This window comes from Falco punctatus (assembly GCF_963210335.1).
Source record: "Falco punctatus genome assembly, chromosome: 2".
NCBI classification, from domain to species: Eukaryota; Metazoa; Chordata; class Aves; order Falconiformes; family Falconidae; genus Falco; species Falco punctatus.
The window spans coordinates 21,949,065-21,977,003 of record NC_137581.1 but is presented as its reverse complement, the minus strand read 5'-3'; the positions used below and the strand labels follow the sequence as shown (position 1 = coordinate 21,977,003).

General features: G+C 38.5%; 1 protein-coding gene across 1 annotated transcript; it reads left to right on the top strand.

Moving 5' to 3' along the window:
- The first annotated feature begins 104 nt into the window (after positions 1-104).
- On the top strand, positions 105-27,939 carry MTMR6 (myotubularin related protein 6). Its single transcript, XM_080376426.1, has 14 exons — positions 105-288; positions 4,243-4,359; positions 6,257-6,419; positions 7,397-7,554; positions 8,278-8,406; positions 9,432-9,566; positions 10,933-11,065; positions 15,610-15,719; positions 16,802-16,927; positions 18,189-18,238; positions 19,030-19,230; positions 19,935-20,069; positions 20,149-20,275; positions 22,128-27,939. Exons 1-14 carry the CDS (start codon positions 265-267, stop codon positions 22,383-22,385), a joined length of 1,866 nt encoding a protein of 621 aa, XP_080232552.1. The 5' UTR covers positions 105-264; the 3' UTR covers positions 22,386-27,939.

Below are 27,939 nucleotides of genomic sequence, written 5' to 3'. Positions count from 1 at the left end.
CGCAGCCCAGCCCAACCCGGCCCGTCACCGTCACCGCCCCCGCCCGCTGGTCCCCGCCGCCGCGTCACTGCGCCCGTCCCTGCGTGCGCATGCGCGCCGCTCGTAGCGCGGCGGAGACGCAGTGCCCACCGCGGGGGGGCGCCGCAAGGAGCTGGCTCCGGCTTCGTCCCGCCCCAGCAGCGGTCCCGCCCCGCCGCGCCCCGCCCCGGAAGCGTTTCTAGGTGACGGCCGCCCCGGCCCGTCTGCGGCTGAGCGGGCACTGCTATGGAGCACATCCGCACCACCAAGGTACCCCCGCCTCGGCCTCACCGCACCGGCTGGGGCGGCGCTTCGGGAGGGGCGGTGGGCGACAGGCGAGTGGTGGCGTTGCTACTGCCGCGCCGGTAACGGCGGGGAGGGCCTGTTGGGCCCGGCTGCTCCCCGCCCCGCCGCTGTCAGCTGTGGGCCGGGGCGTTGTTGTTCTCCTGCCATTTTGTGGCTGGTGCCTTCCCGCGGGGGCTGCGGGCCTGCCCGTGCCTCTCGGGGTGTCCCTGGGCCCGAGGGGGCCGCCGGCGGCGGGGGTGCCAGGCTCAGGCGCCCCGGGCCCGGCCGCTCCCGGAGGCCTCTGGGTCGGGCCCTCTCCGAGCCCGGGGGCTGGGAAGGGTAAAAACGGCCGTGGGGAGCTGGGTGCCGGCTACCCCCGTGGCGCCCTGCTGGGGTGAACCGCCTCCTTAATAAGGGGTAGGCGCTAAAAAGTCTTCTGGTGTGACAATGGTCGTAATGCGGGGTGGGGAATAGAAGCAGCCAGCTGGGAGGGAATTGCAGTTGGGTTTTGTGCTCTGGATGCAGTTCCCTGCAGTTCTTTCCAGCTTTACAGGCAAATCAGTTGTGAAAACAATGCTGCTTCCCCGCCCCCCTCCCCCCCCTAAAGGCTGGTGTGTGTTGTTAGGAATGCAGGCTGTCAGTATGCGTGCCATGTGTTAGCCTATTCAAAAAAATAAGCTAAGCTGCAGTTGACACTTTAGAATGTTCTGATTTGCTTCTATTTTTAGTTTGTCCTTCCTCTATAATGAAAATGTAAAAAAAGCCTTTTTTGTAAATAAGCTTGAAGTAAGTTTTTAAGTTGCAGCTCTTCTAGAATTACATTTCTAGTAGTATTTTTCTCATCTTGCTCATCAGCCCTGACTGCAACAGCTGCTGAAAAGACAACCCCTCTCTGTTGGGTCCTGGAACTTGTCAATTGATTAGTTCCTTAATCTGATAGTCTTGGCTCTAAACTAGACTTAGATACGTGTGGATAAAAGGAGTGGTTGTATTTCAGCTCCAAATAGTAGGTTTATAACCAATAATTATGTGAAGGGACAGGCTTTTAATTTTTTGGCTCATATTTAATTTAATAGCTCATATAAATTTTATATAAAATGTGTATAGTTAGTTTTATTTTTCAGATATATTTGCATGTGTATGTATGAAATAAGAGGAAGGGCTCTGATGAAGCTACTATAAATGGCACTTCGGTTTACTGGATGGAATAATCTTGCACCAGGCTGACAGATTGGAGATAAGGTTTCTTTATCAGCCTATTTACTTTTAAACCTGAAACTCCTTGTTTGGGAACTGAATATTGTATTGCTACAGTCCATAGCTAATTTCAGAACAAAAAGTAGACAAAAACCAAAGTGTCTTGATGACCCGAGTAGCTGTTTAAGTTTCAAACCTGAAATTGAGGCTAGAAAGAATACAGGTGACTGACTTTGCATCTGCAAGTGATTGTGTTTCTCCATGTTGTTGGGCCCCTGCTGGGGAAAATACTTCATGTAGCTATATAAATGAAGAGACAAACAAGCTCTGAACACAATTTATAAGATACAAGACTTACTAAATCAAGCAATTTTTTTATAATTAATGTAAACCAACTTATTGTAAAATTTCATGGCTAGAAATAGATGAAGTTTTTGGTGATAATTATGAGGCTTGCTTAGCTTTTTGTAAGCTGTTGGCTTATTGAATATCCAGGTGGATTGAAATACATACGTGCTAGCTGGTAATAATTGAGTATTACACTTACAGGAAGCAAGAAAACTAAAGCATAGCCTGCACTGTGGGTCTTAAGTTCTGTGCACGTGCAGGTTCAAGTTGGAACTCATTCCAGCTGTGCTGAGACATACCTACTTTTTTCCAATCTGACAGCACCTCATGGCTTTTTTCAACTTGTTTTACTAAAGTAATAGTTAAATAAGCTTGAAGTAAGTGTGGTCTTGCACAAATTAGCTGCTGTGCAAGGAAGTTGTCATCCCTAGGAGAAGATGGTGAAATAGGTTTTAGTCCTCAAATTTCAGTTTGCTGGAAATGTTGAAGTTAAAATTGTGTGAACCCATTCTCTTAAAAATGATTGACTTTTTTCCATAACTAAGGATTTGCCAAACTTCATGATTAAAAAGGATAGAAAAAAAAAAAAAAGTCTATCTACCTGAATACCTGTTAAAGCTGGTTTGGGTCAAGTTTAAATGAACATGTAATCTGTGGAAGGTCAATCTAAATTACATTTCAGTTGTCTTTAAGGAAGGTATCTAGAACTTAGCTTTCAGAATTCTGGAAGACTTCACCACCTAAGAGGAAGTTGGAGCACTAATGCCTGTCCTCATCTCACGTAGAAATACAGCTTTAAGAATAGCTGCTTTGTTATGTGGAGGAGAAAGGAACTTTGCATGTCAGGATTTTGTGGGTTGTTTTACGGTAACACAACTGGAGCAGTTTCTGTGCACTTCACAATTTGCTGGAGAGATGCAGTGCCAGGTACCTGAGGAGTTACCGCTACAGAAGTGCTCAAAATGAATTCTGGGTTTTGGCTGTGCTATATTGATTTATGTGACTCTGTATCTGAGCACTGATACTTTGCTGGTTACAGCATAACATATTTTGAGGTACTGATGTGTGTAGCTTCTTTTTTTTTTTTTCTTTCTAAACTAAAATCTAGATTATTATAGTAGCATGGGCTTTTAGTAGGTATTTGCATTTCGTCTGTTTTTCTTTGTATGCATTAGTTTGCTTTTCTAACTTTCAAAAACAAAATTAGGCCTTGCTAGATTATAAGAAATTTATAAGAAATAGCTGAATTGAAAAGACAAATTTTCAGTGTTTTATATGTGCTTTTAGTAGATAATCCATATTTATAAACTTTTTTTTTTTTAAATGCTTAACATCAGCACAGTAGATGTGGGCTCTCCAAGTCACCTCATCTGAGCGCTGGTCTTGCTGGTGTGCAAGTTTTTGGAGTTCTGCAATACGTTAAACAGCAGTAGCAGCAAGCCTCAAGAATAAGACCTTTAACTTGGCATTAATTAGGTAGTGCTGCTGAGAAAGAGGAATGCATGGAGATAAGCCATTCTCCATGCTCCTTTTCTGTATGACATGCAAAAAATCATGTAACATTTGCTTCAAATGAAGCAAACTGGAGCCTGTGAAGTTATAATCAGCAGATAAGACGCAGGCTATCTAGAAATTGCTTTCTTTTGAAATGTTTTCCATAGGATTGAGATAACAATGTTGATGGAATACCAGGAGGAGAGGTTTACCCTTGCAAGACTTGGGCTTGAAATATCTGCTTCAAACGCCTGCACAGTCCTTTAATTTCTAGGAAATTGTTATAATTATTAGTGTAATACTTTCATTTCATTAGTATTTATTTTGACTGTGAGGCAAGGTAATGATGATCTAGATTTTTAAAGCTGAGGATGATATGAAAGTCAGTAGATACCTAAAATTGAAGTCAGGAGGACTTAATCTTTGTGGGTTTGAGTCTGCAGACAGCCAACAAAGCATGTTGCTGAGATCAGCTGTTAATTTGGTGCTGGCATCTCAATACCAGGAAATTGTTAGTGTTTGCTCTATTTTGGGGAAGCAGTCTAAAAGCTTAATAATTGTTTTAAATTATTTCTTTAAAAACTTTATGTCCTGGTCTCTTTTACTATTAAGTAACCATAGTGATTATATATGTGGAGTAAGTACTCTGTTGAGCTTAGCACTGTGCCTTCATTATGCACTTCTGTATTGAAACAGGGTATTTTAACTAGCTAGTTTTCTCAAAGATTATGTGACCGTTATTGTGTTCATAATAGTTTGGCCTGAATAGCCTTATGTATGCTGTGTTATGCTTTCTACCATTTTCGGAATTACTGCACAGACTGACAGTGCTTTCGCAAAATTAGGGGTTTGTTTCCTGCAAAAATTAGATTTTGTTCCCACTCCCCTTTTTTCTTACAGGTAGAGCAAGTGAAATTACTGGATAGGTTCAGCACGAGCAATAAGTCACTGACGGGAACTCTATACCTTACAGCAACTCATCTGTTATTCATAGATTCAAGCCAGAGAGAGACATGGGTAAGGATAATGAATGCTTATGGCTCAGAAACACAGGTTCTCATGCATTTGTTCTTCCTGATCTAAGATGAACACTTTTGTAAATGAATTCAACCTAAGTTATAAGTTATTCCCCACACTCTCCTTGTTCATGGCGTCATAATAACTTAATGATTTGCAGATTGTATTCTTGCATGACACTGCTGCATTTTTGACATCAGGTAATGTTGAAAATGTTCAAGCTGCTGTAATTTTTTCTGTAGCTTTCATTTGTGCTCGGGAGTGAATGCATGGTGGTTTTCTTTAAATAACTGACTTGCACCACAATTCAGAGGCAGGAGTGGGAGACTGCTGGATAGTTTTAAGCATCAGGTTTAAAATTTCAGCATTAACTTACCTTGTATTTAGATCCTGCTTAGGTTAAATGAGACAGCAAAATCTGAAGATCTAGGCTTTGGTGAAATAGTGATGATCCCATGCCCTATTTTTTTTTCTTTTTTTTGAGTGGTAAGCAGCTGTTTCTTCCCAAGTGTTCATCTCCACAATGAAAGGAACTGCAGTTTCTTGGAGACCAGTTGTACAATCAAAGTTGGCTAGTACAGTAATTACCATTAGTTTTTCTATTCTTTGCCACATGGTGGCACACATGTGGACATCAAGTTCTGGCTTCCACTGCAGCCTGGCTACCTGACAAAGTTAGTGTCTCCAGGATGAAATCTCATTTCCCTAGGTATGGTTAATTTTTTTCTATAGGTGTGTTTTTCTAGATGACCCTTAATTCTGGTTATCTGACTAGTTGCCTCACAGTACTTCCAAGAAAAGTTAATTTTCCATGGTTTGTTCGTGGAAACAATATACAACTTTGTACAAACGAAGCTGTTATCCTTTTGAACAAAATGGATTATTGGGGAGAACATGATTCAGAAGCACTACTTGTCTCCCTGTGCACTACCTTAAAAGGCTTAATTTGGGCGAAGTTGAACCTATATTCTAAGTATTGCATTTCTGTGATGATAATGCAAGTACCAAATATAATTATGATGATGTCCCCAAGATATATTCTCTTTGTAAATGCATTTTTGGCAGTGTAGTTTTCAAATTCATGTCCAATTCTGATCAATATTGAAGAGGAGATGATTGCTTCAGTAAGGTAATGGAAATTCTATCGAGAACATCTTGTTCGGTTGAGGTAATGTTTCTGTGGCTTTCTTCCCATGGCTGAACAGCTGTTACTTTCCCATGTATCTTCCTGAATCTTGTGCAGATTTGCTGCACAGATAAATATATGGAGGACTTTTATATATCCATTGTTTTGACAGTCTTCTGTTAAAGCGGCTGAAAAGCATGTAGCTGAGACTGTCATGTCTATATAACCCTATGGGTAATACAGGAAGTGGTTTTTCTAATATTTTGTTTGTTCTGTAGATGTTAAATACTGGAATTGTAAAGTCTTCAGCATCTTCTGTATCTCTTCTTATTCTTTAAGTTGCTTTGCCTGACATGCTTTATTTTGTCTGAAAATTTTGAAGTGTGTTCCTGTAGATTCTTAAAAAGATATCCTGTTTGGACCTTCATTAGATGTAAGCTTGTCAGTTAGCAAAGTTATAGAAGAGTACTGAACAACCACAGTGGAGTTCTACTTCTCACTTTTTCATCTAGAAGGCTATTTACTGTTCCTCACAAACACCTCAAAATATGAGGGAAGAGAATAATTAAATATTGACTAATCAAAGTATCCTGACCAAAATGCGAGTCTTGGATCTCTTGTAAATTTATTTCTTTTTATAACTAAATTATTTACAAAATTACTCAAAATCCCTGTTCAATGTTGATTAATGTCTTACCTGTTCTTACAAATAGTATGGTGTTCTTGTTTCTCAGCAGTGTGCTTACACTGTGAGGTTTTTCTGTGCCATAGATTCTACATCATCACATCGCTGCAGTAGAAAAACTTCCCTTGACTACTTCTGGCTGCCCGCTTGTCATCCAGTGCAAGAACTTCAGGATAGTTCATTTTGTCGTTCCCAGAGAGAGGGATTGTCATGACATCTACAACTCTTTGCTTCAGCTGTCAAGAACAGGTAATATAAAAGACATTGCAGTATATGCCTGGATAACGAGTTGATGGGAGTGGAAAACAAAAAATCCATGGCTTTTTTACATAACACACATATGAAAAGTCTCTTAAATGGATTTGGTGTGTAAAAAATTTTAATGATTAAGTATTAATTTGCCTACAAATTCAGATGATGTGCTGTCTGGCTCTTGTAGGTCGCCAACAGAATATGAGACTTCTAGGGTTTTTTTCTTTTTTTGCATTTCTAGTGTTATCTCTGAAATTGTGAGTATAAATGTGTATAGTCTTTCAATTGGTATGTTGCCTAGATAAAATGCTACTAAGCAAATATTAATTTGTTACTCGTTTTGTGCAGTTTCAGAAAATAAAGCAGAAGTTTTGACGCTGAAATAGCACTACCAGTTCAACTTCAGAAGACTTCTGTCACCTAGTATTTCTTTTGCATTTTCTGCTTTGTGTTTAGAACAACATAAAATGTTGTCATCTGTGATAAGTGAAGAGTGTATTAGGAAAAACAAAATAGTTTGACATCTTTTTTGCTTTAAAAGATGTTTTAAAATTTAGTGCTTTTAAAAAGTCAGTATATGTAAACTTCTTGACTCCAGAAATGGTGAGTTTTTAGCTCTTGTGAAGTTGCCTAATAATTCTGGCTCTTGCTCTGTTTAGTTTTATCAGTCTTTTTGTGACCTCTGTATTCCCTCATGACTTCAGAAGTGTCCCTGCTGAAATAGGTCAAGCACGCTCAAGAAAGCTGTCATAACCTACCTTCAAATAACTGACACAATTACAGACACTTAACTGTATGATAGTTGCAGGATAAATATTTCAATTGTCAGGTACCTATTTAGGCTTTCTTCTGGCAATCTTAAAGGCTGAAACTTTCTCTGTAATTTGAGCAATTTCAAGACTTGTCGACTACCTTTCTCCATTCAGACCTTTCTTGGGACAACTTATTACATAGTCGTATTCTTTACCTTATAGCAAAATATGAAGAACTGTACGCTTTCTCCTATAATCCAAAACAAAATGAAGCTGAGCAAGTCAAAGGTTGGCAGCTTATTGATCTAGCGGAAGAATATAAGAGGATGGGAGTGCCAAATGCTAACTGGCAATTGTCCGATGCAAATCGTGATTATAAGGTAAGTGTTGTAATGAAAACATGTTTTGCTCTGCATCTGTTTCTGCTTTATCCTCTGACTCTAGTACTACAGAAAACAGCCTAATACTATGAAATCACTTGGCTTGCAGCATAAGCAAGAACTTGCAGGTGGAGAGTTAACTCCTTAACCAGTATGCAATCTCATGGCTTTCTAACTGAGGCTTTTTCCAGTGCCTCATTGAAAAAGTATGTGTGCATGGATGCATGTGTTCTTTGAGATTGTTTCTAGAGTATTCTTACTTGTTTGAAACCCAACACCAGCAATTCTGGTGCTCTGCAGCTTTCTTAGCTCTCTTAACTGAGAAGTTTTCTACTTTAGCATTTGCAGTGTCGGCTGTGGGAGACAAGGGTGGTGGTGCAACTGATTCCCAGATAAGATTTCATCTTGCTTTTGTAGCCTGCAAATACAAAAAATGAGGGAAATGTGATTTAAATAAAATATTGAAATTTTTCTTGGCGTTTTTGCGCAAGAGTTGCAACCTTGAGGTGAATGCTGGTATGGCAGTGCTTGCTTGTATAACTTGGTTATTTGTACTACGTTATCAATGGCCTGTCTCCTGAGATACTTATGTGACTATAGAGAAACATGTTGGTGTTTGTCTTCTCTCTTCTTTCACCTAACATATCTCAAATTGGATGCAATAAAACTCGTATAGGCTTTGTGCCTTGTACACAAAAATAATGTTATGTATCTGTCTTTCAGATTTGTGAAACCTATCCTAGAGAACTTTATGTTCCCAGAACTGCAAGCAAGCCCATAATTGTTGGTAGCTCCAAGTTCAGAAGCAAAGGAAGATTTCCAGTGTTGTCATATTATCATAAGAATAAAGAGGTATAGTGTGTCTTTTCAGCACACTTGCATTAAGATAATTTCTCTGCAATTGGCTGTAGTTCAGGGTAGGTAAGGAGATAGTGACTTGTACGATAATGGTATAACTCATGATAACCTTAAATACAGCTGACACTAGTGCTGTCTAACAGGATGCTGAATTAAGGATTTGTTTTAAACTGGCTTAGCTTAAGTAATCAGTTGAATCTCTTAAAGTTTTCAGTAGCTGACCTTCAGTTATCTTAAGATAACTTTCCATCAAGTGATCTGTCTTCCTTGATAGATCAAGAATAAAATGTTAGGTCAAAATGGGGGTTAAAAACAAAAAAAAAAAAGCACCAAAAGAATAGAACTGGCTCCTTAAGGAGGAATTTGCAAGGTAAAAAGAACTAGAAGATGAGAAATAAGATTTGCAAGGTTTGGTAGGGTGGTGTGAAGCAGCATCTGCCTGCCTTGGCTAGTGGGTATCTTTGAAGGGAGAGAAGGATTGTCACTTTGCTGAATTAAAGAATTTATGAAGGATGAGTGTTAAGCTACTAGATCCATTTGGAGATAATTACTGTTTGGAAGATGCACCTGATTACCTTCTGAAACATGATATGTTACTGAAAATGACATGATGAAAATTATATTAGATGACAGCATATTGTATTTGCAGTAGCAAAACCAATTGTGATTTATGTCATACCAAGAGAGCAACTTGCTTTCCTGAGGTGTATTTTTTTCCAGCCTGTGGGTTTTTTTGGAATTTCTATACTTGGGGAAAGTTCACTATATAAACTGGTACCTTGCCCATATAGATGAACCTGATCAGATTTTTATAAACCTTTAGATTTAAGTTGTAGGTACTGTGTTTGAAGGTCTGCAAGTGATGTACTTAAAAAGTTGGAACACCTAAACGTTTTTCAGTTAAGTGCTGTCATCTGCCAAAGGAAACAATTTGTTTCAGTGTCTTTTTAGAATTCTGCAAAGCATTTCAGATACAGGGATTAAACAGATGCTAATTTGTTCTTTGTTTTCTGTGGTAGGCTGCAATTTGCAGGTGCAGTCAACCTCTCTCAGGTTTCAGTGCCAGGTGCCTGGAAGATGAACACATGTTGCAAGCCATCAGTAAAGCAAATCCTTTAAATCGCTACATGTATGTCATGGACACCAGGCCAAAGGTATGTATTTCAGGCAGAGAGGCTAGTCTGTAGAACCTGAATGTTAGAATACAGGCCTACGGTGTAATCTTGAAGGGGAAAAAAATGTTAAATATTGTTCTGTCATGGGCAAAAGTGTTCTTCAGAGGTAAGGTTAGGCCTTTGTATTCAGATATTTGATTACTTGCTTTCTTAAAGAAGCTAAAACCCTCTCAGGACTGAGCTAGAATTCACTGAATATGCTAGTGAACTTTTGGGGAGATGTGTTTAAAAAATACTTAAAACAGAGTTAAGTGAATATTTGAGTGGAATCCAAGTCATTGTAACTGTTTGAAATTAAACTTGTGAAATGGTGAGCTGCGTTGGGCTTTCTTTTAGAATAGGAAGGAGTATTGTATTCTGTGAAAACTGCTATTGCTGTCTGTCTTAGCCAGGAATTAGTAGGAGAAACTCTGTTGTAGCATTCAGAGGTCATCATAGAATCCTAGAATGGTTTAGGTTGGAAAGGACCTTCAAGATTACCTAGTCCCACCCCCCCTGCCATGGGCAGGGACACCTCCCACCAGACCAGGCTGCTCACAGCCCCATCCAGCCTGGCCTTGAGCACTGCCAGGGATGGGGCAGCCACAGCTGCTCTGGGCAACCTGTGCCAGGGCCTCACCACCATGCTTGGTCACTGTCTAATTAAATTGAATTATGTTGGAGTTTTGACTCATGGTGGAATGTGTGGGTTAACTTTCACTCTTTAAACTCATCTGAATTTAAATTGGTTTTAATTTCACTCAAATCTCTGAACACAGGAGCTGGAAAATGAGAATGTAAAGTGAAAATCCTACACTGCAGGCTCTGTACTGATTTTGAGAGGATTCAACAGTAGGTTAGTTTGACAGACCAAAGCTGAGCCAACTGGGGGTGGGTGGGTTTGTAGTTGTAATTTTTATAGCTGCAGCAATTTATTAGGTTCTTACCCTCAAAACTGACATTTTTAGGATGTCTGGAAAGTGCGTGCATGGTTAAGTCTGGGTCTTACTCTTTCCTTTTTAGGTTAACTTTGTAGTGTATTTGCTTAGAAATATTTGGAAATAAATAAAGGTTTATTGGTGGGAATACAAAGGAGAGAATAGGAAATCATTACATGGATTATTCAGATAAGTCGGTTCTAAATGCAGGCTGCCTGTTGTCTTTTATGTACCGTGCCTTTCTTACAATTGCATGCTTTCAAGTTGATTTGCCAAAGAATTAAATTATTAGAATCTGTTTACAGTATGTGCTCTCGTGTAGTTTTTTTCCCCAGTGTAGTTCGTTGAAATTGCATGACTTCTGTTGCTTAATTTGAGATTTTTACTTCAAATGTCGGTTTACAGTATTTTTATTTTGCTCTTTTAAGCTTAATGCAATGGCAAACAGAGCTGCTGGGAAGGGCTATGAGAATGAGGACAACTACTCTAACATTAGGTTCCAGTTTGTTGGCATTGAAAATATTCATGTAATGAGATCCAGCTTACAAAAACTTCTGGAAGGTATGTTCTAAAGGTACTATAATAGTGTATATGAAAACAGGATAAATATTTTTCTGAAGTCTTTAATAATAGCTTATATAAACTGTATTGATGTTTCTGTATTTTATCCCAGCTCTGTTTAGTACCAGTTTGCTGTGCTCTATTGTAATGAATTACCTTAAACCTTTATCTTTAAACTGTAAACCCAATGAATGAAGTTATTCTGAAGAAAATTAAATGTGGGACACGTCTTGGGTGTACTTGATCAGTATGTCAGTGGCTTGTGGGAAAGATTTCTGTGTTTTCCAAGTATATGTGCATGTATACACATGTTCTGAACCTACATTTTCATATATAGAATACAGATTCTTCAAGGAGCACTAAATTCCACAGAATTCACAATAAGCATATGATTTGTACAAAAGTTGAGCTTTTTGGCTTGGCGAGCCGCTTCTGTGCTTGTAGGTACTTTTCAAATTGTTTGTAGAGAAGAGGGCAGGAGGAAACTGAATCACTTCACTGTACCATGAGCTGGTGGTGAAAATGGGGAGGCAGAAGTCTCTTAAATAGTTCTGTTAATCTTTTGTTTAGGTCAACAGCTGAAAACAAATTAGAGACTCTTTGTGGAGTATTAATACTGAGATTACAGTGGCAGAAGTCAGGCTTCCACACCTGACTGACAAGGCATATATAAATGCCTTTTAGAAGTATGTAAATATTTCCAGGTATGGAAAAGGTTTACCCTTGTATGGAAGCCTATTCAGATGAAGGCATTCTGGCTGCATTGGTCAAGAAATCCTACAGGCTGATGATGTAGTCTTGCTTGCATTAAGCATGTATCTGCTGCTAACCTATTCTTCAGGCACTCTGCATGGAATACTACTGAGCTCTGATAATACATATTTTTTTGGCTATTCCTGCACAAACTTTATTGAAGGGAAAGATGAGCAGCATGAGCGTGAACTTCAGTTTTTAAACTTGACATAATCCTCTTTGTCTTGTGAATATGTTCAGTTCCAAGAAACTAGCCAATACATCTCGATGTCCTTTTGTTGTTTTTTGAAGAGGCCTGCTCCTGTGTAATAACATCTGATGTGGAAGTGTGTGCATCATGCAGTTAAAGTTCAGACTTCATATTCCTTCCATTTGACTTACCATCCTACCGACAGTCCTTACCAAATATACTCCATCCTTAATGAAAGCTACAGAAAGATTATTTGTATTTCCTTGTGTGGAGGATTGGTTTAAATGAACTTGATTACTCATGATTTTGTGTCTATGTCTATAGTTTTCCAGATCAGCTTTTGGGGTAAACTAACGCAGTTCTACCTTTGTTCAGTCTGTATAATTCACTAGAGTGTTGCTGAATGCCATTCTAGAAGTACAACTGTCTTTAGGGGTAGGAAGGACCCTTAAAAATTAGGGAGGTATACCATAATTTACTCTTCAGACCCCTGTAGAAATGTGCTGTCTGGAAGGAAATGCTATGCAAGTGGCTCATACCTTAAAATGAGGAAAAGTCACTTAACTTCTGTGTACCAGATTCCCCTGGACATGCTGAACTGAATGTTCTCAAATCAAGAATGTGATACCAATTACCCCATTTGTTCAAGAGCCATTTTAACTGGGACTGTCCTCAACTTTATTTATCATGAATGACTCTTACTCATTCTTCAGCATGTGTCCTGCTCCTAGGTTGCTTATCTGCCCTGTTTCCTTCCAAATCTGATGATTCTATTTGCAAGCAGAATGTAAGGTCCTTCCCACCGTCCTTTTGTAATGAAACTATACCATGGAGCATGCTAGGGTCATTTACAGTCTATTCTTATCTCAGATTCGGCTGTTATTTAAATATCTTGCATGAAACAAAACTTCTAAACAGTTTTCCTCAGTGTGGACATGATACTGCTCCCCTGATGGGCAGAATGCCCATCTATACAACATCAATGGAAGAATCTTCACATAGACTAAACTTGTGGCTGTGGTGTTAAATATAAATTCCAGTTCTTAAATATTCAAAACTATAGTACTACATGTTGGAAGAGTTTGAACTCTGATAAACGAAAAGGCTTTGTAGATGTTAAGAAACAATGTATTTGAGGAAAAGTCTCAATAATAGCTGCTGTGGTCTGCTGTGTGTATTTTGATAATGGACGTGTGTCAACTAAAGGATTTTTTTGTGGAGTGCCTATATAGGGGATGTGGTTGTTTGGTTTTTGGTTTATTAAAAAACATCCTCTCCCACAACCCACTGTGCTTCAGTCTGCATGTTCTAGTCACCTGTTGAATTGCTAGTAGTGTGTATAAGGACAATCAAGCAGTGGAACATACAGGTTTTGGGGTTCACATGCATGCAGGGCATGCATTTTTATGATGGGATCCATGCAGCCAAAACTATCTTGAATGATAGTTATTGTGAAGTAGCTAAACATTTTTGACCCTTCTAGGGACTATAAGGGACTAAAATGATTTATATTTTTTTTTTTTAGCATGTAAGTGTCAAAATGGTGTCAATACAATTTCTTTATTTCATCATTAAGTAGTATAAAAATGTGTCAATTCACAGAAATGGAGAGTAATTCTTTGGGCTCAACATATGTGTTGGTATCTCTGCCTTGGATTATAAAAATGTAGAAATCTAGCTAGAAGAGGGAAATAGTAATGGTAAATATTTTTACCAAGCTGAAAATTCTGAGCAAAAGCAGGTTTTGACAGCAGTATCTGGGTGAAAACAGAGGGCTGGAAGGCTGTTTATTTTCTAGCTGGAAGCTTGTGCTTTAAGCCATGAGCTATAGAATGTAGAGGTGTGCAGCCATGAATAGCCTCTAGAAATCCCTTCCCTGCATGTTTTGAATTTCTAGATATTTCAATGCTTTCCGTTCTTTCCTTTACCATAACCATAGAGTGGTGGACCTCTTTGCATGCTCTTGTGGTGGAACAGGTGTATGGAACCACTGGCGCAGAGAGAGCGTGAGCTAGGTGAAAGGATCAAGTAGTTCTCAGCTGATTTCCTCAATGTGCTGGATCTTTCAGAAGCAGAACTCTTGCCTAACAGTGTTAACTCTTTCCAAGCCCAGGGAAAACTAGCATGGCTTTTTCTGTTTTTACTGGTATTTCCAGACTAATCTTTAAAACTAGGTCTTGCATCCAGGGGTTTCTTGATGTTTTGTTGCCTCACTGTGCTGTGGTTTGCTAGATAGATTTGGAGATGACAAAGATCTATGGGCTTTAGAAAAGGTGCTGTGACACTTCTTGGAAGCCTGTCTTTGTTATAACATTCAGCAGCAACTGGCACTATGACACTTTCTGGGCAGTGAGGAATATATCAAAACTTGTATGGCTGAAAGCTGAGAAACCTGTAGTGCAGATGCAGGAAAGTTCCATAAGGCAGTGGTTTAGGAGTTTGTAGCCTTCATTACAGTAGGGGACTTGACTGACCATCAAGCTGCATCAGAAAATGACTTGGTGAATTTTTTTCTCTACTTTCCTTATTGACTCACTCCCATAGTCAGAGATGATTATTTTGCAGCTGTGGTATGACTATCCCCACTGACAGCTTTTTGGATACAGAACCTCTTTATTTTCATTTGGGGCCAGTTAGCTTAGAATCATAGAACTGTTTAGGTTGGAAAAGACCTTTAAGATCATCAAGTCCAACAGTTAAGCGTGGTAGACAGTAGGTTTCCACTGTGATAGGGGCACATACCCAAGTTGCCATTTATGGAAGTATGTCTTGTAACATAGATGAAGCTGTGTTAGCCACTGAATATTTCTTGTTGTCAGAAGTTTGTCATGTTTGCACAGTCATGTAACTGAGTTGCTACTCAAAGTTGTACAACAACCAGGTTCTCTGTCCCATTTCTGTATTGGTAAGTCTCTGTGTGAGAAACTTTCACTCTACCTCTACACCCCTTGCTGCTGTGGTGCAAGGCATCTTTCTTCAACCTGGTGTTCTTCCCTGCCTTATCAATTGTCATTGTTGTTATGGGATCAAAGTATACTGGGGAAGAATGGTAGAGAATAGTCAGGATTGTAGTATACCAGGTCTGGAGGTAGGCAAAATCTTAACACATTTCAGTTTATCATAATGTCCTTTTACTGCACTCACTTTATTCTTCGAAGCAGAGTGGGGAAGGTGATGAAACTCTGGCAGTCTGACTACTCTGAACTGTATGTTTTGTCTGGATGCAGCTATTCCTACTAGTAGTGGTAATTTTTAAGTACTTCTGGTAAGCTTTTGGTATTTGTGTTGCCTTCCTTGGTAAAGCTCCCTGTTGGGGATAACAAGTGTGTTTACTTGCTTTTTTCAAATGCTACTTTGTCAAAAAAACCACCAAGATCTTACTCTTGTCATTCATGGTTATTGTAGTTCTACAGAGTTGAATTTTGGATGGAGAATATTTTGTAGTACCCCTCTTTCAACTATTTGAGTAGTGGTTTCCTGGAAGATTTTTAGTCAATGCACAACATAGAGCATTAGAAAAAATATACAATTATTCTTTCTCCGTTGCAGGGTATAGGCAGCTGCAGCTGCTTAAGGCTTTCTAATTCTTGGTTTCTTTCAGTCTGTGGCACAAAAGGTTTGTCTGTCAATGACTTTTTGTCTGGTCTGGAGAATTCTGGATGGTTGCGTCACATCAAAGCTGTGTTGGATGCTGCTGTCTTCTTAGTCAAGGTAACTTAGGTGCTGCTGCTTTGTTTGATGAGAATTTGACTTGCTACCAGGCAAAATTATACTTAATATTATGTAATGTGTAAAATCCTGCAATTTTTCTTTTTGCAGGTAGATGTTTTAATATATACTGATCCATCTGATACACTGTTTTAAATATCTTTATGACTGGAGATGTTGAATATGCTAGCTAATGTTTTGGAGTGCGTGTTTTTGGTTTGGTTTTTTTTTTGAATGCTGCTTGGTCCCCTTATTGGGGGATGAAGGGCTCCTTATATTCCCTGGTTCCTTTACATATTTATGAAAGGTCTAACTGGTTTAGAGGTGGATGGATCAAACTAATTGGTGTACCCTGAAAAATAACTCCCGGGGCACTAATGGCAGAGAAGCCAAACTGCCTACACTGACTTAATGTGGCAAGGAAATGGGACTCTGTGAAGAATTCAGAGGAACAATTACCTCTGCCAGACACCTATGAAGCCACGGGCTTGACCTGAGGGGGACTGGGTGAAAAAAAAACCCTGGGTCTCTGTTTTTAGTAGGTGAAATAACAAGGAGTTACTTTACTGAAAAGTGGGTAATTCTAAAGATGACTCACAAATACCTGGGCTACCAGGATTTGAATTCTGAGCTGAAGCTAGTAAGCATTTCCTAGTCATTAACTTTGGTGTAGTATAATGAGGACCAAGTGGGTCTCTTTAATGGTGTGTTTGCATTGAGCATGTTTGGTCTGTAATGTGTAGTCTGCTTTCTTGTGTTGCAAGGGGGTTTTATAAATTTAGTTTTATAAGGGGTAGAAAGAGAACTGGGAATCACTGTAGGTGTTCTTGTTACTTTGTTTAAAGGTGGTAGTGGGATTTCTTTTTTTATAAGGAGTTTTCCCTACTTCCATGGAGAGAATTTCCTAGCTTTTTGGTAGGATCGTTTCCTTATAATAAATATTTTTCTGGCTTAATATAGAAATATTATATAAAAATATAAAAAATATTTGTTGCTGTGAGTTTGGGATAAATGTAGCTTCTGTATTTATTTACTAAATTTTGACTTCTGTCTAGAACACTCACTAAGAAACAACTGTTTTGCAGGCAATAGCGGTTGAGAGCGCCAGTGTATTAGTGCACTGCTCTGATGGCTGGGATAGGACTTCCCAAGTTTGTTCTCTTGGAGCTCTCTTACTAGATTCCTATTATAGAACAATCAAAGGATTTATGGTAAGCAAGTTGTTGCATTATTGAGTTGTTCCTTGGTAAATACAGGACGTACACTTTTTTAGTAAGGGAGCAGTGTAAATGTACTGGGTTTTTTTTTTTTTGTAGGTACAAATAAAAAATAAGATTTATAGTATATACTGATAAGTATTTCTTTTAGAAATACTTTGCTGCTGGGAAGAACTATTTATTTTAAATCTAAACTGAAATCAAATAGTGGATTGCTTTAGGCACCCTGCAGAAGTGTTGTAATGACTGCCTCTTGTATCCAAAAAAGCACTTTGTAATCCTTCTATAACATAAAGTGCTTATGTGAGATAGTAGATATAACAAATTATAGCAGCTCTTTGCTTCTATTGCTTGTCCCAAAATCAACATTATTAAAATCTAAAAATGACAACTCTGCTAATGACAGACCTGAAGATATTTAAGCAGTCTAAATTTCTTCATCTTTCTTTAGACAGGAAGAATTGCAGTTTATTATTCCATGTTTTAGAGTAGGAAAACCAATGCTGTTTTGCAGTGGCAGCACAAGGTATTATAGGAACTCCTGAAAGATTGTACATAAAACTAGTTCCATGTATTGGTTAGAACTAACTACCACAAATATTACAAGCAACAAAAGTAAAGTTGAGGAGGAATTAGAGGATTCCTTTTTAGTGAATAGTGAGAATGTGTGTAATCATTAGGGAAGCGGTGGTGTTTTTTTTTTTTTTTTTTTTTTTTTGTCCTCACTATCAATTAGATTTCTGTGAAAACTTCTGCAATAGGCAGGCAGTACTCAGTCCCTTTTTGGTGCTTCATACTGTGACTGAAGTAATAGCACAAGCTAGTGCTGATGTTAACAAACTTATTATATGACATAAAAATCTTACAAAGATTACATTCTGTGGTTTTATGTAAACCATGATAGCAGGAATGCAATACTAAAACTTTTCCTATGCCTTGCATTTTTTTAACAGGTTGGTTGATAATCTACTTGTGAGGTCATACAACATTAGTATGCTTAAAGGGAACCTGGCTTAACAGCAGTTGTCTGATTGTCAACTTGCTGAATGCTTTTACTGATTTTAGAAGCGTACTTTGAGAATCTCTTGTGAAAGACTTCCAAGAAAGTAAAGAATTATAAAGTGACAAATAGTTGCTCCTACTGTAGTTTGACTCAAATTTAAAATACAATATATCAATAATCTGTGAGGTTAATACTATAGGTATAAGATTGAGTCATGCTTTTACATGAGATTTTGGTTTTTTTACCCTCTAGGTCTTGATAGAGAAAGACTGGATCTCTTTTGGGCACAAGTTCTCTGACAGGTAGTTCACTCTTCCAATACAGTAAAAAGTATACAGTGAACTAAACTAAGTATTCTTAAAAGCAAAAGACAACTTATGGGTTTTGAACTACTGCAGTGTTGCTAGAAATTTTGCAATGAGTAAGCTATTTTCAGCAGGCAGTGCATTTTGTATACTGCTATTTATTCAAATACCTATTGGATAATCGATTTATGTTTTAGACATGAATTTCTAGTGCTACTGGTGCCTTGCTCTCAGATGTTGATGACTGTGGCTTAGGTCCACACATATGCATAGGCAGTGCAAAATGAACCTCAAGCTACGTCCCCGCTATTTAGGCATATAAAACACTTAGTTTTGATATCTGTAAAAATGAGTGTACGTTTATGTTTACTTCTAATGAAGTCACATCTACCTTTAGAAGTCCTGTATGTTAAGAGTTCTGTTTTTCCCCTTGATCTGCCTATTGTCAGCTATGACAATAGCCTTGCTGTTGTTTACTGCTTATTAATTTGCTTTTAGCTGTTATATTCCAAATGTTGACTATGGAAGTAATACACAAAAGAACCTAACTGTCTTGTGTTGCTCTTCTGTACTGAATATAGATGTGTTGATTATTTACAAGTCAGAAAAACAGGTTAAATATAGATCTATTTCTATTCAAAAATTGCTTGTGTTCTCAAAGTTAGGTGGTTACTCTCCAAACCAAAGCTAGTGTCAAATTAACGTGCTGTCTTTTAAAAGCAAGTGCAACTAAGATTTTTGATTTCTAACTTAAACCAGTTTCAACCTGTTTATGGAATCTTTTTCAGGTGTGGTCAGTTGGATGGTGATCCAAAAGAGATCTCACCAGTGTTCACCCAGTTTTTAGAAAGTGTGTGGAATCTGACTGAGCAGTTTCCACAAGCCTTTGAGTACAATGAAGCTTTCCTCCTTCAGATCCATGAACATGTCCATTCATGCCAGTTTGGTAACTTCCTTGGAAACTGTCAAAAAGAGCGAGAAGAACTTAAGTAAGCAGGCATCATGATGTGTCTTTTGTTTATTCTGGAAGACTAAGAACTCCTGTGAATCTTCTGCAGTTTAGGCTCTGAACAGAAATAGACACAGAATTCATAGTACTGAAAATGATGTTGAACCGTATCAGGGAACAGCAGTGCTTCTTGTACTTTTGTACAAGATGACAGTCTTTCTAATTCTGGGAGAAGAATCCCATGCTCATTTTCCATAGGGAAAGTTAAGGTTTCTTTCTCCTCTGTTTGTAGTTTTTTTTTTTTCTTTCCCCCTGAAAATAGGTAAGCCTAAGTTTGGAAATCTTACTTCATTCCCTCCCCCAATCTATTTTTGGGTAACCTTAAAATTCTTGCCTGCTCAAGTCTGATTACTATCAGAAGATTTAATAGGATGTCTCCAAATGTTTTCAGTTGAAAACTTCTGTAAAGTTTTCATCAGTTCATCTTTGTCTCAAACTGTATATTAAAAGTATTGCAACTAGGCAAAACTTGCACAGCATAAGCAGTACTACTTCTAAATCTGACAGTTACATCTGACATTAGCATATGCCAGGAAGAAGTTGATTTTGCTAAGAGCTCTTAATTCAAGATTTATAAGTATTTCTGGTAACTTTTTGAAGAAAGTTAGGAGTAATTGGGTTGAGCAGCTTCTGTTCTTTTTGCTTGCAGTCAATGTCTTGACCCTGATCTTTTCTTGTTTTAAGGTTAAAAGAGAAGACATATTCCTTGTGGCCGTTCCTTCTGAATGAACAAAAGAAATACCGGAATCCTCTGTATAATCCAGACTTTTCTCCAGAACTGACTCTTTTGGAGCCTAATACAGTATCATTCAATTTTAAGTAAGCTTAAATTGTATACAGTATATCTTTTTCAGTTTTGTCTTTACCCTGCATAGTTAAAACTGTATGCTTCCTGCAGGTTTTGGAGAAATATGTACCATCAGTTTGATCGAAGTATGCATCCCAGGCAGTCTGTGCTCAATCTTATAATGAACATGAATGAACAAAATAAACAACTAGAGGAAGACATTAAAGAACTGGAAGCTGTAAGTATTATAAAAGAAGCGTGTGTACTTGTGACTTGTTCTTCAGATTCACATTTATAGTCTGTAATAATGCTGCTCGCTTTCACATGAATGTCACTACTGTATGGCCTGCTGCTTACTCTGTGTAATGTTGACTTTGACTTTCACTGCTTCTATGCTGAATGCCAGACTGTGCAGCCAGTGTTTTGCTCTTAGACACAATTTATTTTGCTTTACTGATGTGATGTATTATGTGAAAGTGCCTCTACTGTCAAAGCATTACTGAAGATGGCTTAATGTAGGCTAAATTTATGTGAAATTTACCTTGGATAACAAGGTAACTATCATAGCTACAGCTGTGGTGCTAAACCAAAGAGACTGAAAATTTTATTTCTATTATAGCTCCTGAAACGGAAGCATTAATTACTGTCCTTCTTTTAACTTCATATTCAGGTGCATGCTGTTGTAAGTCACCATTATTATGGGGCATATAAACTGTAATGCTATTTGAAGACAGGGCTAAATCCAGAGACCAGATTTATAGAAATGACTTCTAGGTGCTACAGTAAACAGTCAGGAAAGACTGAATAGTGTAGCTCACTTTTATTCTAGTATGACTTAATCAGTTGCTTTTAATTGATACTTCGTTATAGTCAAAGTGCTGAAACTTCAGAATGATACCTCTTAAGAAATGCACAAGTTCTCTAATTACCAGTTTTACTACTCTGTGTGGCTAGGAATGGTAACACAACTCCTGCATGTGATGTTGGGGGTGGAAGAGAGGAAATACAGCTTCTCTAGGAGGAAAGACACTTATTAAAAAGATCCTACTGTAATGTAATGAGTGCACATCACTTAAGATTAAACTGTTTTGATTCTTAATTGTATATTTAAAAGTGTCTATACAGTTGAAGCAGCAAGATGAAAACTCAAAATGAAGAAAGCAGAAGAATAAGCAAGCTGTAAAGTGATGTCTCAGTTCTGAATTTTCTAAAAACTTGTTCCAAGGTCTAACTTGGTAACCTGAGCTCATACCACTTACCACTTGAGTGATGAAGAGATGTAGTTGTTTGAAATATTGATGTTGACTTTCCTACTGCTGTTTCCATCATCAAAAAGTTGATGTTGAGACAGAAGTCTTTTGGGCTCAGTCTCAGCTCTAAGAGCACAAACATATCAACAAAAAATCAGTTCAGTTAATTAGTTCAAGTTCCCAGTTACTGGGTGAGATTTTTTGAATTGAAAAAAACCTGACAAAACCTTAATCCAAATCTTTCCTCTTCTCTTGCTCAATGCTTGCAGGATAGGTCCTTTCCTCCAGTCCTGCTTTCTAGTGGACGACATCTAGTGTATTTCTGCATTTGAACAAACAGTATTGGCATTTTTCAGATCTAAAGGAAAAATATTTTAGAAGGTTTTTAGGAAGGGCATAAGGGCTTTAAGTATGAAATGCTCTTTGTCTTTAAGAGACTTGTGGTCTACTGTAAGCTTCCTGCTTGTTAATAGTTCCAAGGCCACCTTCCTCTGCCTGTACTCCTGGAAGTAGTCTCATCTTGATAGCAATTAAACAAGGGGCAAGCCGGGAAGAACCTCTCCTTCTCTATGGACGTTGACAGGCAACCTTTTTGCCTTCTGCTTGGCTGCAAATTTCAAGCATACAGGACTTGTAGAATCTGCTGGAAGCTGGAGAAAAATGTCTTGTCCAACGGTCTAACGCTTAATAATAGTTAAACATCTAACCTAGGGTATGTAATACAGAGTTCTGCAGATGCTGAGTTGGCCTGGAAACTAAATGGATTTGCGTTCTTTTAAAGGCAGAATATTATCAGTAAAGCAGTCATGCTCACTGTAGTAACTATTATCTATGTTTCAGAAAATAAAGCAGAGAAGTGGGCAGTCAGATGCAGTCCTTGGGAAGGAACATCAGCAGTCTGCTCATCCTGCACCCATGGCACTGAAGACCCCTCCATCCTTCAAAGAGCAGCCGCTGATCCCAGTGAATGATGCTGTGAGAACTATAGAGGGCAGCAACACAGCAGACAATCGCTACAGTGAATTTGTGGCAGAGTTCTCAAAAGCTGAGCCTGCTGTTGTCAGCTTGGAGTATGGAGTGGCCAGGATGACCTGCTAATTAAAATCCTGCACTGTGTTCCTCTTCTAGACTGATTGAATTAAGAGATGGATCATGTTGAGGATGGGTCTGTGCCGCATGACCAAAACATGATTTGTATATTGGCAAGTTTTTTCAATGTAGACTAGAACAGCATGCTAGTTGTCAAGTGTTTGCTGTTCTCTTAAGGAAAAAAAAGTTCGGTTGTCTTAAAAGAAATGAGGGCATTTGGTGAGTAGTGACTAAAAATCAAGGAATGGTATGTCTTTGGTCTTTGTCTCTGGACAAGTCGGTTTGCACTAAATTGATTAAAATAGTAATATTACTTTATTCAGTATAGGAAAACAGGTGGTCTTTCACAAATTGATTTTATTTGGGCAAGAAAACTTGAACTTTCTATTTTAGGAACTGAAGCTACATGTATATACTAGCATATGATATGAGTATGTATACCCTTGTTTAATGTCACCCAGTACTAACTTTCAGTGTATTAAGTGCCATGGAAAAGTATGATGTATTTCAAATCATAAAAAGTTGGCCTTAAACCTGTCAGATCGATGATATTGCCCTTTACTACTGCAGTCTACCTGGCTCTGTTTACATTGCATTTGCTCAAATTGTTACTTCCTGAAAACAGGACTGAATATAAGGAATGAAGTATGCCTAAGCTGGCACAGCCTTTCAGCAAATAGCTGTATGAATGTTAATGTATCACTGAGGACTTCTTTCTTAGTTTCCTCTGTTGTTTAAAATATAATGATTGGCCTGATTTTTTTTTTTTTTTTTTTTCCCTTTCTGGCAGCTCAGTAGATTGAGTATTGTTGAAGTTACAGGTTGTCTGACCTTAAATTTTTTGATTTGCGGCAAGGTATTTTAAGTGTAGAGTAAAAAGAGTGAAACACATCATGTAAGATAACTAAGCCAATAGCCGACTAGTCAGGTTCATTCAGTTCGTTTACTATGTACTGTGCAGTTGTTCAAGTTGCAAGAATGGAAGCAGAAGTTTTGGAAGTGTAGTCTACTGACACTTTTACCAAGTTAGTCATTTATGTGTCCAAAGCTCATGAGAAACTGAGTGCCTCCTAAATCTTTCACTAGAAAAAAAATTTTAGTTGTTATTGAAATACCCTTCTTGTCTTGTAAAAACTTGTCCATCTATGCATATTTGAAGTAATTTTAGTACATTGTGGAGGTTTTTTATGTAATTGGAGAGAGGACAAAAACTTCTAGAAGAATGAAGTAGAGATCATGGGACACAAACTTAAAAGTTTGTGAGTTCCCCCTTTTTTTCTTAACTATATGTCTGTAACCTTCTAGTAAGGGAAAAGGTTGTTGCTGAAGTTTGTCTCATGATGAAGTTTATGAGCAGATTACAGAACCTGGAAGAAAAATGCTGGTGGCCATTTCTAAAACAGAGGTATAAATTACAACTTTGGGTATTAAGGTGCCTAGGTATGAAGATAGATTAATGCTACTGACCTTTTAGCTCTAGATTTAAATCTTTTTTTGGTTACAAGTGAAAATTAGTTTATTCTCATTCTAATCCCTGAAGTCTGCTTTGTTAAAATTACTAGTTTGCCACACGATTTAACATAATTGGCAGTGTTTCCCTCTGCACCATATTGGATCCAGGACTCTTATTTACAAGGCCAGTATGGGTCATGATCAAGTTGCTCTTGTGAAGCTGTCTGGGAGAAATTAACTGTGACTCCTGTATCTGATTACTAATTCACCCATTTCACTGATTTGTTTTTTTAAAAGCCTATAAGTGTAAATAAATGTTCGTAAGTATTTTTATTCCCAAAGATACGACCATAGTGTCATCTTTAAAATACACTATCCAGTCATTTAAACATGTTTAGAATTTCTCCACTACAAGTTTTGATAGTTTCACATTTGCACAGTGGTGCCTTACAGGGTCGCAGCAAGAGAGGTTTTTGTGCCTTGTTATTTATTGTCTCCCCTTCTCCCACACTTCTGTATCAACTTAGTTCTGTGGTTTTCCTTGGGAAAAACATCTTATGTATATTAAGCTTGTATTGTATCACAGTAGTGAAACCAACTTATCGCTGGCAATATAGGTAAGTGTTAATAATTTGTATGTACTTGTTTTAATATTTAGCTGCTCTGGTGTGCCATGTAAACTTTTCATATTTATTGTTTAGAGTTTATAGACTCAAAAGATTATATTAAGCCTTTTTGCAAATACTGTTGTATGTTGTTTTTACTTTAACAGCCATCTGAGTGCCCCTGTATACAAGGCTTTTGAAGAGATGTGTTCCCTCTCAGTACTGTTAAAGTGAGTTTACTTTGGTCCTCAGGCCCTTTTTATGGGCAGAGTTTGCTTCTGAGCGAAAGGAATCGGGATGCATTTTTATTTAAATCAAGGTAGGCATGTTAGGTCAGCTTTGAAATGCCATAATACTATCTGCTCAGGCACAGAACCTGTTTCTTCGTCAAAAAATGCCATACTTCTTGATCTGAAGTATTTATTTTACTCCAGTTAATATGCGCATAGAGCTTTATAAGGCTGTTTTGTAGAGCAGCCTTCTTAAAAAGTCCAGATAGCTCTGCCAACTCGGCCCCCAGGGTCACCAGCGAGAAAAGTTCCTGCAGAGAGGCAGCTGTCTCTTCTCATTTGTTGTTTAGGCTTAAGCCAAAAACTACCTAAAGCACATGGGACCTGTGGTGAAGTAAATAGATAGTAGCAAAGTGAGCTTCAGCAGAAAGCTTGGCAGGATGGCCAGGACTCAGCAGGGTGGGGCTGTTCTGTGTCCTTCAAGAGGGGTTTAAAAAACATCAAGCAAGCTGACTGAAAAAAAAACTGGCAGAAGCCTTCTAGGAGCAGAAAGAATTTTAATTATTTCAGTGGATGAGCTTTTCTTCATAATGACTGTGCTGCTCCAAGAGCAGTTAGAGCACTGAAAGGTGCCTGGTACGATCAAAATAATGCACAGAACTCTCACGCTGCAGCATTAATGTGTCGTTGGTACACTCACCAAGTTGCTTGGGAATATAATGTCCCAGATAAAAGTTGCTAGAGTTGATTCTGCTCTGTTGCTTGCAAGACTTTGACACCTGTCAGTTCTGTGCTTCACCTTGAGAAGGTCTTGGTAAAGTCCTTGGGTTTCTGTGTTTTGTGCTGTAGTTGATCTTTTTTTCCAGTCAGATGCTATAAAAGAGAAATATTTCCTTTTAATTAACCAAGCCGATAGTCTCACCTGAGCAACTACAACTGGTTTCACTTTGTACTCCAGACAATTTAAATTTTTTATTTCACTAGTACAGAAAGAGGTGGGTTTATTTTTAAGAGGCTTGCTATTACTGTAATATATTCTTCAATACAAGTTTAAATATCCAACTGTTCTCTTTTGTAGGACAACTGCCAAATCAACAGACTAAGAAATTAATTAAGCAACACTGAACTGAGTGTGTGCATTTTCCACACATGTCCAATTACTAGTGACCTAAATCTAGGGCAAAAGCCTGAAGTCTGGAGAGTCCATTTAGAGAATTGGAACAGCAACCCTTCCACAGGGATGTGCGGTTTTATGTAGAGCAAATGCTCTAATGTAATGTTGTTTTAGAGGGAAAGCTATTACAAATAAAACTGTGGCAATTTGTGTCCCGTCCTCAGGATAAGCAAGTGTGCTGGAGAATGCCTTGCTTGGAAAGGTGTGGTGGTCTTCCTCTGTAGCTGCCGTTTTCCTAAGGCCTTTTGGTGAAGTAACACGTCAGCAAATCTCTGAGAATTTGCTACTCCCATTCTGGTAAACTAAGCGTGTACCTAGATGCACGGTTGGGCTGAAGTGGGCTGGGGTACCTTGGCTTCACCACCATCCACTTAAGGAAGTGACACAAACAATACAAAGAAATTCAGTGTTAAAATAGCACAGGGCACACGCTATCAGCAGCTGTTCTTTAGAGTCCTGCCCTGCTCTTGAGCAAATACGGCTAGCACGAGGGCCTCGCGTAAGTGTGATGGCTGCTTTCTAGTTAGTGTAAAGATAATCTGATTTCAAACTAGATCATCCCTCCGCAGTGGTAACTATAGATCTCTAGGTCAGAGCCTAAAGGTTGCTCTTAAAACTCTCTAGTTGCTAATAGTTCTAAACCTGTAGCTGATCATAGTCTTAAGTATACTGGTTGTGAAACCTATATTAACCTTTAGGGTTAGAGCTGTAGATTAGACTGAAGTTTGCTTTGACTTGCTTTTGCCACTTACGCCACACTTCCCTCCAACTGTTGCTTACTGTGGTGCCTGGTATCTGTGAGATGTGACAGGTGGCTTAATGCTCTGGATGTTTCAAAAAGCTGGAAGCACTGCAACTTCCTTCCACTATTCTGAAAGCTTGGATCTGCCTTACTGAACAGTGTGGGTGAGCTCATGTTTGATCTAGCTAGCTTGACCTGCCTGCATGTTAAATAGCATTGAAAACCAGCATGGTGCAACTTCTGTATGTGCCATAGGCTTAAGGAAAAGGATGTGGTTGGAGACCCTTGTCACAGCATGTAGCAAGGAACAGGACCCTGCTGGAGTACGACTCAATAAAGGAGAAGCAGTAGAGCTGTTTTGATGTCCAGCAGCAGCTCAGGGCCCTGAGGTGGAAGGTCAGAGGCATGCTGCTCCTGAGGTCACTCTCCAGGTCCCAGAGAATTCGGTGACCTGGTCTATTAAACAGTTGTAGCTGAACAACTCTGCAGTGGCATCGGGCAAGAGGAAATGTACATCTGAGTCTGTGTTTCTTAATCTACTGGCTTCAAGTAATAAATGTCCTGGTGGTAACTTTGAACTTGCGGTGCAGTATTTTCTTTATCCTTGTTTATAGTTTTAACTCTTAAGTCAGTTGTATACTGTTTATAATTAAGTAGGATTACAGTTTTTGACACACACTATAAAAGCGTTTTCCGTTTTAATGACGAGGTTAACGTGTACATACATGCAGAGATACAAAGCACCAGATATTTCTGCTGAATGCTTTTCTTGCAAGTGGGCAGCCTTGGCGAAGTCATATGCTGCCCCACAAGGACATTTCTTATGACCTAGCATTACAGATTGGTTTCCTTGCTCTGTCTTACTGGTGCTCTTCAATCTTATAGTTCATCCTTGTGGCTGGCTGTCAGCAATGTCCCTTGACAAACATCTTTCCAGCAACGAAAATGGGTTGATTTGTTTTTCTGTGTCATTTTTACCTCTGGACTAGTGAACTTGGAAAAATACCACTTATTTTCCTGTTCAGGGCTTTTGAGTGCCTGGTGATTTCCACAGGCGGTTTACTTAAACAATTTAACTTCAGATCTGGCTATTTAAAAAAAAAAATAATAAAAAAATTGTTGGATGTGGTGAAGGGAAAGAAAACTGTCTTCATTGTCATGTATCTGGAAAGTGGCTGTTTCACTAGCATTTATTGCTCTATGTAACATTCCCTGTAAAAACCATTTATTTTTGTGCTGGGATCATGCTTGATATATTCCTGAAGAAACTTTAGCAAATGGAATTTTGTAATAATTATTTGTCTGTGTTTTGAAAATCCATAAAGCTTAAAATAAAATTAACTGAATATTGCCAATCTAA